Raw genomic sequence first — 16,928 nt, 5'->3', positions numbered from 1 at the left:
AGGTTCCAAGAGTGCCCCAGCTTACGTCATGGGAGGGTCCAGGCTGTGGCCCTCAGAGGAGCCCCGAGTGAAGCCAGAAGATCTTCCTGAGTTGAGGAGGTGGCACTGGGAGATGAGGGCCAAGGCAGCTTGAGTTCACAAGGCAGACAACATGAGAAGAGAAAGCTGCCTCAAGAGAAGATTCCAGAGATGCTCAGAGCACCCTCAAGCTCAAGCAGAACACTGTTAATCAAGTACAAGTGACTAAACCACCCATGTCTTGGGAAAGAATGACCTAAATGGAAAAAGAACCACCCCCCAGAGTCCCCCCAAAAAGGAAGGAAGGCTATTCTGTCAGCCATAGTGAAAAATTCCACAATCCGTGGGGCACCAGGAAGACCATTCAATTGTTTGCATCAGTAGCATGAAATAATTAGGTTCAGACTATTCATTGGTTTGGTTCTACCTGACAAAGCACAAAAACCAAACCTCTAAACAACAAATTTTTCCTGACCAAATCCAAGATATGCATAGAAATACAAAAATACATACTACCTGAAAAAATAGAACCCATAATATCTGAGATCCAATAAAAAATTACCAGGCATGCAAAGAAGGGGAGTGATATGATTTATAGTAACGAGAAAAACTTCTCCATCAATATTGACCTAGAGATGGCAGATAACGGAATTAGTAGACTAATAAATACTAAAATAAAGAGTAAATATACTAAAAACATGAAGGATTTTTAAAAGATCCAAGTTGAACATCTAAAGATGAAAACTGTAGTAACTGAAGGAAAAGATTCATTAGACTGAAGAGTAGATTAGACCTTGCAGAAGAAAAGATGAGTGAACCTGAAGACATCGCCAAAGAGACTGTCGAAAATGAAACACAGAGAAAAGACTGAATAAAGATGAACATCGTGACCTGCAGAACAATTTTCAGCATCTGATAGACACCTCAATACACATTTCACATGAGAAGAGATGGAAGGCTGGATTTTAGTAATTTGTACTTTCTCAGGAATTGCTCTATTTCATCAAAATTGACAAGTTTATCTTTGTGGAGTGGTTGGTGGTGTTCCCTTATTACACTTTTAATATCTAAGGATCTGTGGCATTATTCCCTTTGTAAAATATTTTAGAAAGTAAAACTACTGTACAGTAAACAAAAGCATCAGAGCTTGTTTGGGGACAAAGTAGGGACGGATAAGAAGGCAAGACCACAAAAGGGCACGAGGAGGCTCTGGGGCCCAGGCAAACGCTCACCATCTTGATTTGTCAAATGGTTCTGAGATGCAGGCTTATGTCAACACTTGTGGGTTTTTTAAAATCAAAAAAACAGGTGCAGTTTATTGCTTGCCAATCGTAGTCGATTAAAACTGTTAAAAATTTTCTAGAAATCAATTCACATTCATAAAAAGAATTCAGAGAAACTTAATGAAAAATCTGTTCTGATGCCTACAATAGAAACTAAAGTTCCTACTTCTTCTGATATTTAGTTTGTGTGTAAAGTAAACACCCGAGAAGTATCTCCTCTTAGGAGAAAAAAGCAAAGAAAAATGGGTTCAACATTTGTTGTTTATCTGAGATTTAAATTTACCTGGATATCCTTCATCTTATCTGCAAACCTTATCTACTGCTAGGTCCCCAAACCGCCATGCTTAAGTCTTTTTTAAAAAACTTTATTGGGTCTACTGACCCACTATGGTTGGGGGGGTCACTGATTTAAAAAATTTGGTCTGACGAATGCTTGGGGTGTGTGTGTGTGTGTGTGTGTGTGTGTGTGTGTGTGTTTAATGACATGGGATTTATAAACATTAGCGGAGACACAAGGAGCACGAGGATTTCCTGCAAAACTTCCAGTGGTGGTTTGGATGCTTTTTTATTAATTACTTTAGGAGCAATGACATAAGTATTAGCCACTAGCCTTGCACCAGGCCCTGTGTGAGGTGCTGGGGACACAACCTATAACAGGACACTTGTGTATGTCACTAAGATTGCACCTAGATAAGGTTTTAAGAAGATTCTACCATAGAGTAGGGGACCAAACTCCTTCTTTATCCCGAATCTTTTCAATTCCTGTAATAAAGAGCTGGAATGGAAAAAGGCGCTTCTGACACTGTGTTTTTCTTTTCTCTCTTTTTTTTGATGGCCACACTTGTGTCCTAAGTAAGTTCCCAGGTGAGGGATCTAATCCGAACTGCAGCTGCAGCAGTGCCAGGTGCTTTAGCCCACTGCGCTGCCCGGACAGGGATCAAATGCTCATCACTGAGACAAGGCCAGGTCCTTATCCTGCTGCACCACAGCGGGAACTCTGACATGGCATTTCTAAGGTTATATTACAGCCTGGCGTGGAGAAATGAACCACTGCCAGTGCGCGGGCACCATGCGTGTCTTCAGTAAGAGCATCCAACATGTACAGTGATGCCAGCGAGGCTGTGAAACAGGAAACGCCCCTAGGACGCAAAGCTGCTGCCAGATGAGGCTGCCAATCAGCTGCCACCAAGGACCCTGGGCTAGGCCTGGGGGGAAATGCACACCGGCTATCAGAATGTCTGTGCTTTATTTGGAGTAATGATCAAAAGGCAGTAAGGAACTGGAAGTCTGCGTGTCAACATCCCTAATTAAGCAGTGCTGAGCTGTTCCGCTCAAGCGTGGGAAGGTGATTCCAGAATCGATGCTGGTCTTGACAGCGGGGTGTACTAAGCAAAGAAAGTAAGTTCTCCTCTATCTGCACCTGTGCCCCAAATACACCTTTCACGGGGACAAAACCAGGAGATTTTTAACGAGGCCATGGAATGGCTCCTCACAGTCAGCCTCTTCCTGATAGATCCACAAAAGTCAACCCAGAAACGACGGCTAAGTCATCTCCAGTGGGAAATGCATAGCTCTAACTTTCTCGTTTTACTGTCTTGTTAAATAATCATTGCTTTATTAAATCTAATGAACACACAATTACGTCTAGGTCTTCACTTTGGAGAGATCTAATAGAAGTTTCTTCCCAAAAAAGGAGGACCTCATTTTGCTGAATGCCACATTTGGTATTCTAGTTCTTGAGTGGGACTCTGATTTTTACTGTCATGATAATCAGAGTTGGAAAAAAAGTCACACTGCCCCATTTCCAGCCATCTGTTAGTTGTGGAGAAGGCTCTTTATTCCTATTAAAGTATTTTCTTCTTGAGGCCCTCCCCACGTGCATTGATAATTTTCAGGTCACTCTGTATGATTCATTTTCCTGCAAACTTCATTGTTTTGAATATATTAAAAGTTCCTTCCTAATATAAGTTATCCCAGTTTTGACAGCTGTGAAGAAAATAGCTGAGAAATATGTACAGAAATACGTTGGGATTTTTTGGTCATAAACGGAGACATGTCTGTAAGAATATTAAAGTTTAAAAATACGTTGTCATCACCTTATTTTTTTGGCCACGCCTACAGCATATGGAAGTTCCGGGGCCTGGGATCAAACCTGCACCACGGCAGTGATAAGGTCGGATCCTTAACCTGGTGGGCCACCAGGGAACTCCATGTCATCGCCAATTATTTTTAAAGCCACAGATTGAAAAAAAGCAAGGATTTCCTAATAATAAAACAAATTACTTTTATTTCAAAATTGGATTTCTGCTAAGTATAAAAATCTCATTTTCTTATTTTTTATTATTTGTTATTTATTTTACTATTATTAAAATGTGCCAAAGTCAGGACCAGGGTCATTTTCTCCCACTAAAGTTGAGATACCCGAAGATGGAAATATTTCGGCAGAATGAAAAGGTACATTGCAAGGTGGCGAGATGACGACTAGGTTGGACCGCTGAGGCCCCCTTGCACAGCTTACCCGTGAGCACTGCATCTTAGACACACAACTTAGAGCCCAACTACAGAAAACTTAAACATTATCCGTGTCTTAGAGTCAACAAATAACAAATGCTGGTCGGTGGCCTATGCTGTGCATCCAGTCGGTTTTCCTTGTCAGGGACTGACACAGGTAATAAAACAGGATCAAACTCGCAAGAAGGTTAAGGGCACAGTACAGAGCTCCGGTCACCACTGTCCTGGTGCGCCAGGGACAGTCGTGTTTATACCTTCATTCTCGTCAAAGGTGTTAATACCATCCTGCTTCACTCTTGTTTCTTTTCTCTTTACAGCCGACCTGCGGCATGTGGAAGTTTCCAGGCCGAGGGTCATATTGGAGCTGCAGCTGCTGGTCTACGCCACAGTCACGACAATGCCGGATCGGAGCCGCATCTACAGCTACACCACAGCTCGTGGCCACACCGGATCCTTAACCCACTGAGCGAGGCCAGGGATCAAACCTGCATCCTCATGGACACTATGTCGGGTTCTGAACCCACTGAGCTGCAGCGGGAACCCCTCCCACTTTCCTCTGAAACATGCCCTGGTTTGGTCAGTACACTGTGTGATCACCCTTGTCACGGGCAACATAAAATCTTAGATTCTGGGTGTTCCCTGGTGGCCTAGCAGTTGGGGATCTGGCGTTGTCACTGCTGTGGCACAGGTTCAATCCCTGGCCCAGGAACTTCCATATGCTGTGAACACGGCAAAAAAAAAAAAAAAAAAAAAAAAAGATTCTAGAATAATTCTGCATGTAATATACTCTTTAGAGGCCAGAGATAGAGTTTTAAATTCGGTGTGTATGATGTTAGTGCCTAATTCGTTTCTTTTTTTTCTTTTTCTTCTTTTTTTGTTTTTGGTCTTTTAAGGGCCACACCTGAGGCATATCAAAGTTCCCAGACTAGGGGTCGAATCAGAACTGGAGCTGCCAGTCTATACCACAGCCACAGTAACACCAGGTCTCAGCTACATCTGTCACCTACACCGAAGCTCACGGCAACGCCAGATCCTTAACCCACTGAGCGAGGCCAGGGATCAAACCCTTGTCCTCATGGATACGAGTCGGGTTCTTTACTGCGGAGCCACGACAGGAACTCCAGTTAGTGTCTAGTCTTTTGTTTGTATTTACTCTTCGGACTGTCCATAGGACATTGATGAAGATTTAGCACCGGATAAACCGCAGGTTAGGTCTAAGTGAGTCCCAGCATTAAAGTGACGACTCCGGACCGAATGTTTGTGTGCCCCCACCACAACAATTTCCTATTTTTGAAGCCCTCCTACCCAAAGCTAGTAGGGCCTTTAGGAGGTAATTAAGGTTAGATAAATTCATTGGGATGGAGCCCTAATTCCACAGGACTCGTTCTTAACATAGAGACACCAGCGAGGCTTCTCCATCTCTCTCTCTCCCTGACAGCCTGATCCTGGATTGAGAGTCCCCAGGACTCGAAGAAAACACACGCCCAGACTACGGTATTTCGTTCCTATAGCCCAAACAGATTAATACAATGACTAACAGCTCAGAATGTTACCCTGGAGTAACCCCCAGCTCAACCAAAATGTCTGGAATGTTTTCCGCTAAGTGTGAGTCAAGTAGGAAAAAAGGAAAGAATGAATCATTTGACTTATGCCTATGGAATCCTGGACATTGAATTCCGAAAGGCAAGATAATCAGATTTGGGATTTCAATTCCTTTGGAACTGAATATCTCTGGCCTTTAATTTATAAGACATATTCATCGCTGAGCTTTCATTTCTCACTGGGGACTTCACAATGGAAGAAGATTTAGTCAAATTTGGGGATATTTAGGCAACTGGGATTTTATTATTTGAGTTGCTCTTTTGTTTCAATATTTTCATTATTCTGCTTGAGGATTCCCTGATGGGCTCTGTTGGACAACGTGTCAGGACGGGGTTTGGGATGGGAAACAAAATGCATTTACAGTCTTGGATACAGAGTGGCCTTGAAGTCAATTACAGTAATGCATTGTTGGTGCAGTTCAGAGTCTTTGGGTACAAAATCTACATTGCTTCTCAGGGGTGCCAGAAAGATACTCAAAGGAGCAGTGCTTGCTCCTGAGGATGGGAGAAAGAATATTCTGAAAGGCTCAGGCGGCCCCCCCCAGGAGCAGGGCCACCCCGTCCCCCTTCCCCCCGTTATTTGTAGGTTTACGGAATGAGTCCATTGGTTCAGAGCACAAAGCCCTGCAGAGGCTCAGCCATGGACAATCCCTCTTTGCTGACGGTTCCCTAAAGACGGAGGTGGGGGGGGACACTGCGGGCCACTCCAACGCTTCACGATTCGAAGGGGTAACTTGAGGAGGAGAAACAGGGGGTTTCAGCTTCTTGAGATGGAACTGCTTGAAAAGAAATCACTGTTTCCCTCTCTTGTCCAAGCTCCAGGCCCTCCCCGAACAGCATCCCTGTGGGAAGGTCCACCTGAGCCCCCGCTGTCGGTAACTGGGGCGGGGGAAATGCTGCCTGGACCTGGGGTCTGTTCGCAGACCTCCTGCCGCTTCCGCAGAGCAACGTCCTTCGATCCGGACGACACGTGCAGAAAGATGAGGTCTTGACCATTCCCTCTTCTCACTCTGGCCAGGAACCGGATAAGGAAAAAATACGGATCAAGCCCCGCTAAGGTCCTACCGATGAGCTTCTCTGCAGACTCTCGACGTATTAAGACCACTGAGAAATCACGAGTGAAAACTATCGTACACTAGTAGCCACATTAAATACCGCTGTTGCCGGAGTTCCCAAGGTGGCTCAGCCATAACGAACCTGACAGGTAACCACGAGGACGCGCATGAGATCCCTGGCCTCACTCGGTGGGTTAAGGATCCAGCATTGCCAGGAGCTCTGCTGTAGGCTGCAGATGTAGCTGAGATCTGGTGCGGCTGTGGCTGTGATGGAGGCCGCCAGCTGCAGTTCTGATTCGACCCCCAGCCTGGGAGCTTCCATGTGCCTTGGGGGCGGCCCTGAAAGAAACAAAACAACAATCAACAAACAAGCAAAGCAACCACTGTGGCCCAAAAGCAGATTTAAATGATTGATAAATAATGAAACATGAAAATTATAGGTAATATTTAAAACTGCTTTGGCCCTGTAAGCAAGGTCATTTTAGGATTATGTTTTAGCTGACCTGACTTATAATTAAAACCATAAAACTGCATCCATGGATGGAAGTGCAGAAGCCCAGATAAATCGTGTAATAAATAATAAGATTCAGAAATATGGGATTGAATTTTTAACGTATTCCCAAAATTGTATAAAATAAAATACAACTGCCAAAATGTTGAGTTCATGCTGAAAATAGCTTCTTGTCTATTTTCTGGAAAAACAAAAATCTCCCTGTTCTCATTTATTTCACATTGCACACTCACCTAAGTGGAATTACATATTTGTTTTCGATCATTTAGACTGGTCAGTTTTGGGTATCATTTCCAAGGTTGTTAGAAAGTTACGAAAGACTCTTTGATTTCATTTTTAATATTATTATTTTTATGGCCACGCCCATGGCATATAGAAGTTCCAAGAACCAGGGACTGAATCTGAGCTGCAGCTGCAGCAACACTGGGTCCTTTAACCCATTGCACTGGGCCGAGGATTGAACCTGCGCCTCCGCAGAGACCCGAGCTGCCACAGTCGGGTTCTTTTTATTTTTTATTTTTTTGGTCTTTTCTAGGGCTGCACCTGCGGCATATGGAGGTTCCCAGGCTAGGGGTCTAATTGGAGCTGTAGCCACCAGCCTACACCACAGCCACAGCAATGTGGGATCCAAGCCTCATCTGCAACCTACACCACGGCTCACAGCAACGCCGGATCCCTAACCCACTGAGCAAGGCCAGGGATCGAACCTGAAACCTCATGGTTCCTAGTCGGATTCATTAACCACTGAGCCACGATGGGAACTCCCACAGTCGGGTTCTTAATCCACTGTGCCACAGCAGGAACTCCAATATTATTTTATTTTTATTTTTTATTTTTTAATCTTTTTAGGGCCTCACGCACAGCATACGGAAGTTCCCAGGGGTTGTTGAATTGGAGCTGTAGCCGCTGGTGTACATCACAGCCACAGCCACACCAGATCTAAGCCATGTCTGCAAACTACACCACAGCTAATGGCAATGCCAGGTCCTTAACCCACTGAGTGAGGCCAGGGACTGAATCTGCATCCTCATGGTTACTAGTCAGGTTTGTTACTGCTGAGCCACAACGGGAACTTCTCCAATGTTATTTTAAATGGAAACATGTGATTCTCCATTTTGCAAGGATCATGTTTCTCACTCCGTTGAGCCAACTTTTCAGAGGTCACGACTGATCCACCCACCTCCATCACCAACCGCAGGGCAGGGTCACCATTTCCCGGATTTGCAAGATCGCTGGCGAGGATGGGACTCACTTCAGTCCATGAAACTCAACAGAATCAGCTGGACTGTTTTTCAGGAAACACAGCAAAAATAACGAAGATGGAAGCTGTGCTGGCATCTCTGTGCTCCGGCCTGTGGGTGGCAAGGGCCATCAAGTGTAGACAGACTGCACAACCCACGGGTGAGAGTAGAAAGAGCCCCCTGCTTGGAATGGGCCCACATCACACATGTCTCTAAAGCGGCGGGGGTACAAACACCCCCAGGGCGTGGTGTGAGGCTTTGGCCCGGCACCGAGCTCCCGGGGACCTCAGTTTTCTCAACCACAGAGCAAGTGTGCTCCTGATAATACAATTTGTGGGGATGCCGTGAGGATGCAGGGAGATGATGCTTGTAAAAGAGCCCATGCTTGGTCAGTACCAATGAACAGTCTCCAAGACCACCTGAAATCGGAGGGCCAGCTGGGCAATGAGAGACGTCACCTAAAAAGGTGCTCATGAGCAATGGGAAAATGAATAGACAACGGAGATTTCGAGACTGACCACAGCGGGAATGCAGCCTTACCCAGGTGCATTCCGGCAGGGACTTCCCAAGGCTTAAGGGGGTCGTGGATCAGTAAAAGGCTCCATCCTATAAAATAAGGCAAATGATGCAAAAGTGAAGAAATGAATTGTGAACGAATGAGTGAGTGAGTGAGTGAATGGTGAACGAATGTCGTCATGGGAGATCCTCGAGCTTATCAGACTTGAAATTAGAATCAGAGCCAGATGATGCGTGTACGGAAGCGAACATCAAAGTCCTCTTTCGTCATCTGTCCCTTTTTCTATGGAAAAACTCCCCCATCTCTATCAGAAGGACGACGGATGGGATGAGATAAAGGGTTCCCTGTGTTTACGCCGACAAAGTTTTCGGAAACTCTGTCTCACCTGCCCACTTACAGACGGTCTGGGGCTACTTTCTGCCACCAGGCAGAGGCAGAGTTTATTTTTGTTGTTATGTCAGCGACCTTGTGGCCTGTGGGCCTGCAATACTATTCACTATGTGGCCTGTTATAGAAAAAGTTTGCCCATCCCTAGAGTAGATTATGGGGGAATTTATGATTCATAATCGATTCAGCAGTATAGCAAATTCCCAATCAAGATATGCTTAATTATGTTTAAACTGAAATGACTTCTAGAATCTACTCCTTACGCTTCTCTTTCCTAGTTTATATTTTGTTGAAAGGTAACAGGCCCTCTTTCCTCCCGATTTCATTAAACCTTAGACAATCCGCCAGCCCTGCAGAGTGGTTTTACCAGGAAGAATAGGTATAGACTGGACAAAATTACCCTGAAGAAAATGGACCCTTTGCCAGTTAAAGCCTTTCGAATATTTCATAGCTCCTGCACTTATTAATTCACATTTTTATTAAAGAGGTATTGACGGTGACTGGCATCCCCTCTGGGTGACAAGAAAAACATCAGAGGATTGCAGCCCAGGTCTGCAGCTGGTGATTCGGCTCCTCTGGGCAACTGCTGCCCATGGACTGACTCCAAGCAGCCAAAGCGAGTCTTCTTGCATCCCTCCCCCGCACCCGATTTTATGCCCTGGCTGTGTCCTTTCGCAGCTTGACCTTCAGCACCAATGGTGTCCTTCAAACAAGCCCGATGACTCAGACTGTTCTACGAGGGACACCGGGCAGTAGGAGGCTCGAAACACAGAAACACAGGCTCGAAACTCACCAAGCACAACAAAAGTGCCTGTCGGGCTTTCACTGGACAAGCCCTTCTGTTGTTTCTAAATAAGGGCCCCGCATTAAAGGGTCAAGCTCTCCCTGTGGTGACACTGCCCCCCCCTCCACCCTTGCCAACCACAAACAAGTCCTCAGGCCAATGATGTGCATGGCCCTTCCGAGCCTGCTGCCAGGATCCGCACCTAGACTTCAGAAGACGTCCCTTCTGGAGTTCCCGTTGTGGTTCAGTGGGTTACGAACCTGACTAGTATCCATAAGGATGCGGGTTCGATCCCTGGCCTCACTCAGTGGGTTAAGGATCTGGCGTTGCTGTGGCTGTGGCGTAGGCCGGCAGCTGCAGGGCTAGTTCAACTCTTAGCTCGGGAATTTCCATATACTGCAGGTGAGGCCATAAAAAAAAGGTAAATAAAAGATGCTCCTTTCGAATCTGGGGAGGACCAGCATTTATAGGTTGGCAGGCTGAGCAGAGGAGAGATACGTGTGGCACAGCCTTGGTTGGCTATTGAAGAGCCACGTTAATTAGAATGTCCCAAGCATACAGGGCATTAAAGAAAGCTTTGAAAACAATGGTACAAACAAGTACCATCTGCCAAGGTGGCAGGCACCGTCCCTTTAAAGACGCCTCCAAACCACTGCCTTGGGTTATTCCCTCCCTCAGGCCTACAACGCGGGGGAATCTACGATGCGGGGGAAAAATCCACATGCTGGTATATTACCTCCTTCAACACACAGAACTCACACACGCACACTGGCGAGAGATGAAATAATAGCAATTCAGAAGTACAGGTGTGACCTGTGGACATGTTTTCACTGTCCCCAATCACGTGCATGTCCCCCCTTGGAGAGGAGTTGGTAGCTTGTCCCAAAGCTGGCTGCTCTCAGTGGCTTGCTTCCCCATGAGAAGGTTGCAGCTGGTCTGCAACTCCTTTGACCCATAAAATGCAGGGGACAAGAGGCTGTGCTCGTTCCAGGCCCAGCTTTTAAGACGACGGCACGTTTCCTTTCTTGGAAACCAGGAGCCGCCAGGCAAGCAGCCCAGACTCTTCTGCTGGACCAAGGGCCACGGGGGCCACCATCCAGGCGCCAGACAATACAGACCAGAAAACCACACCCTATAGGTCCAGCCCAGCTAACACCAAGCTCTTCTCCTGCGTGGCTGCCACACCCGAGCAAGAATTGCCCCACTGAGCCCAGGTCACCCACAGAACTGGGAGAAACATTAATTCGCCGTTTCAGGCCATGACATTTTGGGGTGATCTGATCCACGGCCATGGCGAACTGAGCCGTGGCACCAGCCCATGACGCTTCGTTAGGGGTCCTGACACCTTTCCACCCAACTGATGCTGACCTGGGCCATGAGACCGCCTTGAACCCACGGAATGTAAGAGCGACAGGCAGCACATCTCAGCGCCAGTCGTAACAGCCGCTCCGCCCTGTCTCTTCTCCACAGACACCGAAAGGGGGTGTCCTAGATCTAGACTATGCTTTGACCCCGGGGTGTGTCGTGGAAAAGAGACCCAAGTCCGGGCTGATTCGAGCGCCGATGTGTGTGCGACTTCTCAACACAGTCCCACACAAGGTGGAAGCGAAGGAAATCCCGGATGTTTCTCCAAGCCCCTAACCCAACGGTTTTACGTGCTACAGGACGATGGGTGAGAGTTTGTCTCTGACAAAATTCTCACACGCTGAGGAACCCAGCCAACGCTAGAGAAAGCCGCTGAGAGGGCTTCGGTTTCACAGACTGTGGACCCAGGCCTGGGTGAGCGGTCACAGTCTGCTAGACTCCAGGGGCAAAGTAACACCCCGACCCCTTCCAAGGAGCCTACAATCTGGGGCAGGGGTAGCTTTTTTTTTTTTAACGTAAAGGGCCAGAGAGTAAATATTTCAGCGTTGTCTGCAAATTGAGGATATTATGTAGGTATGCGTATAACTACCTAAAATGGAAGAGTTGAAAAATGGGGGTGACATCCTTGGCTCTCAGGTCATATGAAAGCAGGTGACAGGCCAGATTTCACCTGGGGCTGTAGTTGGCTAACCTCTGGCCTCGTACTTGAGGCGGGCACATAAACGGATATTTCCAGTGGGCAAACAAGCGTGTGGTACATAGGGCCTGAGAGAAGCTTAGAGAAGAGACCCGAGCCAATTAGGACGTTTATAAATGAGTGTTCATTAGAGGATGCCTGAGTGAATCTTAAACATCAATTAAATGCCATCGAGTAAACGGACAAAGAGATAGGATTTGATTGCATGCATAAAGCTACGAAGTTGTTCAAATCACATGATACGTGCGTGTAAACCAAAGTCCCTCCCATTAGCTTCAGAGCGGCAACCGCACAACGTACTAAAAACATCCCAACCAAACCTGTCCAGTTGTGCCGCCTACTGACACTGTAGGAACACATACCTACAAAACAAAGGGTCTCAGCCAGCTCAGGCCACCACAACGAAATACCACAGGCCTGGTGACTTCAGCATCAGAAGTCTGCTGCCGCCTTCCCACTGCGTCCTCAGACAGCAGAGAAGATGGACTCGTCTCGGGTGACTTTCTTAGTAGGACACTAATCGCACTGGAGGGGACCCCACCCTTATGACCTCATTTAACCTCCACTACCTCCTTATAGAAGCCATCTCCGAACAGGCACACCGGTGGTCAGAGCGTCCGCATGGGGGTTTCTAAGGGGGGACCATGGCAGCCCGCAGCAATAGGTCATCCAATTACACGCAGGATTTGCACCTAAGCATTTAGCTCTAGCGTTCCTTTCCTTCTTCCTCACACACCCTAACGCGTGAGGTCTCCTGCCACGGAGACAGGCCCTGGCATCTTCATGCGCCACTCAGACGCTATTGATGCTATGAGGAAAAAAATCCCACCAGCGTGCCTCTCACTTAATCAAAATAGGATTTCTTGACAAACACAGCTCTCCAGGTTTGATTAGGAAGATTCAGAATGATGGGCAGTTATTAAAGCCAGGAGACCAGGAAGCAAATTTGCAACAGCGTCATGTCCACCTGCAGATGCCACAGAAGGGTCCATTAGCCACACTAATCGTCATGTTGGATTTTAGAGGCAATAAACGCTGCTCAAGTGAGCGGGTGCTTATTTCAAAACTGCACCTCTTTTTCTTTGTCCAGTCTGTCGTGACTATATATATATATATATATATATATATATTTTTTTTTTTTTTTGGTAAACTAAAGAAAGTAATTTGTTGGGCTGCTTTTTCTTTTCTAACAGGATATGGAGAGTGATAAGAATAGAACACAGGTGTTTTGCATGGGAACTGTTATCTGATATTTTGGCAACCCCAAACTTCTAATAAATTGCACCTCTAGGCTTTGTTTATACAATGATGCCTGATGGCCTGGGGCAATTTCAAGGTTCTGATGTGCTTTCTGAATAAATATGTTACTTTTTGATGTGACGCTACGTGGATTGTGTTTTACTCAAGTTCTACAGAAGCTGATAATTGCTCTACGGAGCAGTGTTTTTGTGATAATATTCCAGACTGGCATCCTTTATTTGGAGAGATGGTGACAGATTGGCACTGAGATAAATTCCTAATTCCATTTCTACCGATACACAATTACAATGAAGGATGATAAACTGAAATCTCATCTCCTTTTAAGGAAGGGGCTGGTTAAAGAAATGCAAAGATTGAACAGAAAGCATCATTTCTTATTCCCACAACTCCTGGAAGCAAAGACGGCATAGCTCTGATCTCTGCTATGCAGAAACATCGCTTTAAATTGAACAGCTGTTAATTTCCAATGCCAGCTTCATTCCAGACACACTGATGAAACACCCACGGTACACAGGTATGGTGACTAAATAAGAGATGACCTCTGCCTGGGAGTCAGAGTAAAGCAGGACGTGCGTATCAATGGAAAACGGCATGTAATTTTAGAAGATAATCTTTGCTAAGACTAGCTTAATAGAGATGAGTCCTGGTAGCTAGGTATAGACGCCAAACTAGACACAGAACAAAGGCAAAAAAATTTTCCTTTTTTTTTTTTTTGTCTTTTTAGGGCCTCCCCTGTGGCATATGGAGGTTCCCAGGCTAGAGGTCAAATCAGAGCTCCAGCTGCCGGCCTGCACCACAGCCACAGCAACACTGGATCTTTAACCCACGGAGCAAGGCCAGGGATTGAACCTGCATCTTCAAGGACACTATGCGGGGTTTTTAACCAGCTGAGCCACGGTGAAAACTCCTAGGCTGAACAATTCTGAAGACTCTCAATGGGTTTCCACTCAGGGGATGGAAAGAGGCAGACCCAGAGCGGTGCCCACCACATGCCCTTACATGAACAGTAAGCAGTGATGGGACACCACCCGCCCCACACAAGCACAGATTAATTCTTAATGACCCCTGTGTCATGCCCAGCTCTGCCAGTCTCCTCTGTAAATAGGAGATGGTGTCTTATTAGCTCCTTAATAAGCATCTTCCGCGCATTGAAGCCCAAGTATCTTGCCCGTTCATAATATACACTCTGCAGGTTGAACGTAATCATTCTTCACATACTTGATCCTGAAATGGCGTGGATTTTATCCTCTGCCTTGTGCGTAGTCGAGCGGCTCTTTTAGAATGAGAGGCTCGTATCATGTTTATTTTCTTATTTGCGTCTTTTAAAATGTGCCAAAAGAGACAGTGAACAAGTGCTACTTCTGTTTTGCAGAAAGACAAATGTTATAAAAATCGTACACAGAATCTTAGTCCTGGTTTAAATGTGATCCCCATTGTTCTGGGTCCACCTTGGTGATTTTTACATTTTGGGTTGATTTTGGTGTGTCTGAATTTAACAGCTTCTTCACACACTAGTGGCTCAAATAGAACGTCTGCTCAACCAAAGTCTTAAAATCTCTTTTTTTAGGTGAGTTGTTTGCCAAACAGATTTCTTAATATTACTGTTGTCAAGTTAGTTTTTAAATATAGATGCTATACATGTAATACTGACATTATTTTATATCAATATTAGTTTCATATTTCTGATTTTTATATAAAAAGATTGACAAATACTTTCTGGTTTTCTTTTCCCCACCCCCATTTTACTGTTTGGTTAAAAACAGACATTCTCGTTATTTTCACTGGCTGTGTTCCACAAAACCTTAAAAAAAAAAAAAAATAAGGTAGTGGATTTAGCCCATGAGTGCTATTTGCTAATCCTTGACCTAAAATTCATAAATATAAAGGAGAAAATAATCACACCTACGAGTCCTTACACTAAATCCTGGTTTTATGTAAATATCACACACAACCATTTCACAAATCTTTAAATCCGAGGAAGTCTAAATTTAGGGAACACAGAAATTGTTTCCAAGCTAACGTCTGCAGTAAAGTTTAGTAACTTTTTTTTCAGTGCAGGGTCCTTTATCCCACTGCCCTGGGCTGGGAAAGAAACCCACACCTCTTCAGCGAGCCCAGCGGCTGTAGCTGGATTCTTAACCCGGTGTGCTACAGCGGGAACTCCTGGTAACTTTTTACATAAGCTTTGTCCTTGCATTCCATTGTTTCCCGGAGTATTTTGTTGACTCGTGATTAAAGACTATGAACCATAAAAGAAATGCCAGAAAAGGAAGCAAGATCCAGGCGGCGACGGGTTCATCAGCACGTGACTCGGAAGAGTGGACCCCCGGGCAAAACTTACCTGAACAGGAAGTCTGAGAAGGAGAGGCGGACGGGGTACCCGTGCCGGGTGACCCTCACCATCTCCAGGACCCCGATGTACTGCAGCTGAGCAGACACGTAAAAGGTATCGAAGGCGTCCGGCAGCTTCGAGGTGTTGGGCTTGATGCAATGAATAAAGTGTGGCGTGCACTTCTGGAGCTTCCCAGTAATATCCGTGAGCGTTTTCTAAGGGGAGAAGGAAAACACAGCTGATTTTCCCAAGAAGCCACCTGCTGACACTGTAGAGCGATGCTGAGATGAGAATCTTTATTTCTCAACCCATGCCTCTTATGTATTATGCACATTCACTTTGCGTGCGTGTGCGTGTGTGTGTGCACACGCGCGTGTGGTCTCTTTTTGGAGATACTTCAGTGCCCAAAAGGGAGGAAAATTCTACATGAACCCTCTACAATTGACATAATCAAAATGGAAGGTTTTGAAATCTGAAAACATCACTAACCCTGAGCTGCGACGCTACAGTGGCCGGACCTCCGCGTTCAAGTCTTTGAAGAAATGCAGACTTGCCTTTCTTTTTTAATAACTGTAACAAAAAAAAAAGGAAGAGCAGATTTATTTTACCAGATTCCAGTGCAGAAGAAAAAAAAAGGAGCCTTCCCAGCCCCATAAATTCACAGGCCGGTGTAGTTAAAAATCAGGGCCAGATACTATCTGTAATGTTACCATCAGCTGGGAAAAGGGCAGCTGCAGGCGAAATGGCCATTACTGTAGCCACCCGGTCCATGGCTGTCACCAGTCTGCACCTGCTTGAATCTGAGAATAACAAGACCTATGGTGGTACAATAAACTCATCCTGATTATTTTATTAATTGTCTGTGCTTATCATGAAACGTAGGGGCAAAAGGACAGTATCTTACGTCACAAAGATTTGATGTTTCAACAATCATTTTTTTCCCCCTAAGTTTAACCAAAACCAGTTTCTGACTCATTTCCCTCCTTCCTTTTTTTTTTAAACTACTAAAGGGGTTAGTAAATTACTTGCCTGTGAAAAATGGCAATAGATGGTTTTCTTCGTTAAGTAATTATATACAGCTCTTAAAAGAAAAAAAAATCGTATGTAGCAAAGATGAAATGATAATGGAGTTAAATGAAGTCAGTGGCGCTGAAGCCAGTGGGTGAAGAAATAAAAGGCAGAAGGTAATTAATTAAATCCCACCAGGGGTAAGAGAAACCTCAGCCACTAATGTACGATTACATTTCACAAAATCAAACAGACAGAGACCAGCATGTCCATCGATCCAAAATCATTTATCTTAAAATAAAAGGTCTGGAGAGAAGAAAAAATTTGAGAAAACATTCTTGTCAATAGGGCACTGCCG

At 45.3% G+C, this 16,928-nt stretch overlaps 1 protein-coding gene across 9 annotated transcripts in view; it reads right to left on the bottom strand.

Moving 5' to 3' along the window:
• Nucleotides 1-16,928, bottom strand: part of MYO16 (myosin XVI) — a 539,824-nt gene that overhangs the window by 122,316 nt on the left and 400,580 nt on the right. For all 9 annotated transcript variants that reach the window (XR_014819944.1, XR_014819945.1, XM_084982290.1 and 6 more), the window contains 2 exons: nt 16,052-16,132; nt 15,572-15,777 (listed from right to left, as the gene is read on the bottom strand). Coding sequence is in view for 7 of the 9 variants with exons in the window: in XM_084982290.1 (XP_084838416.1) it covers nt 15,572-15,777; nt 16,052-16,132 (287 nt within the window). In the remaining 2 variants the exon portion in view is untranslated. The remainder of the gene's footprint in view (nt 1-15,571; nt 15,778-16,051; nt 16,133-16,928) is intronic.

This window comes from Sus scrofa, chromosome 11, assembly GCF_054392235.1.
Source record: "Sus scrofa isolate SSC_HxYL_T2T_F1_AM1 chromosome 11, Sscrofa_HxYL_maternal_Yorkshire_Landrace_v2.0, whole genome shotgun sequence".
NCBI lineage: Eukaryota > Metazoa > Chordata > Mammalia > Artiodactyla > Suidae > Sus > Sus scrofa.
Note: the sequence above shows the minus strand (reverse complement) of the source record. Positions and strands in the feature narration are given on the sequence as shown.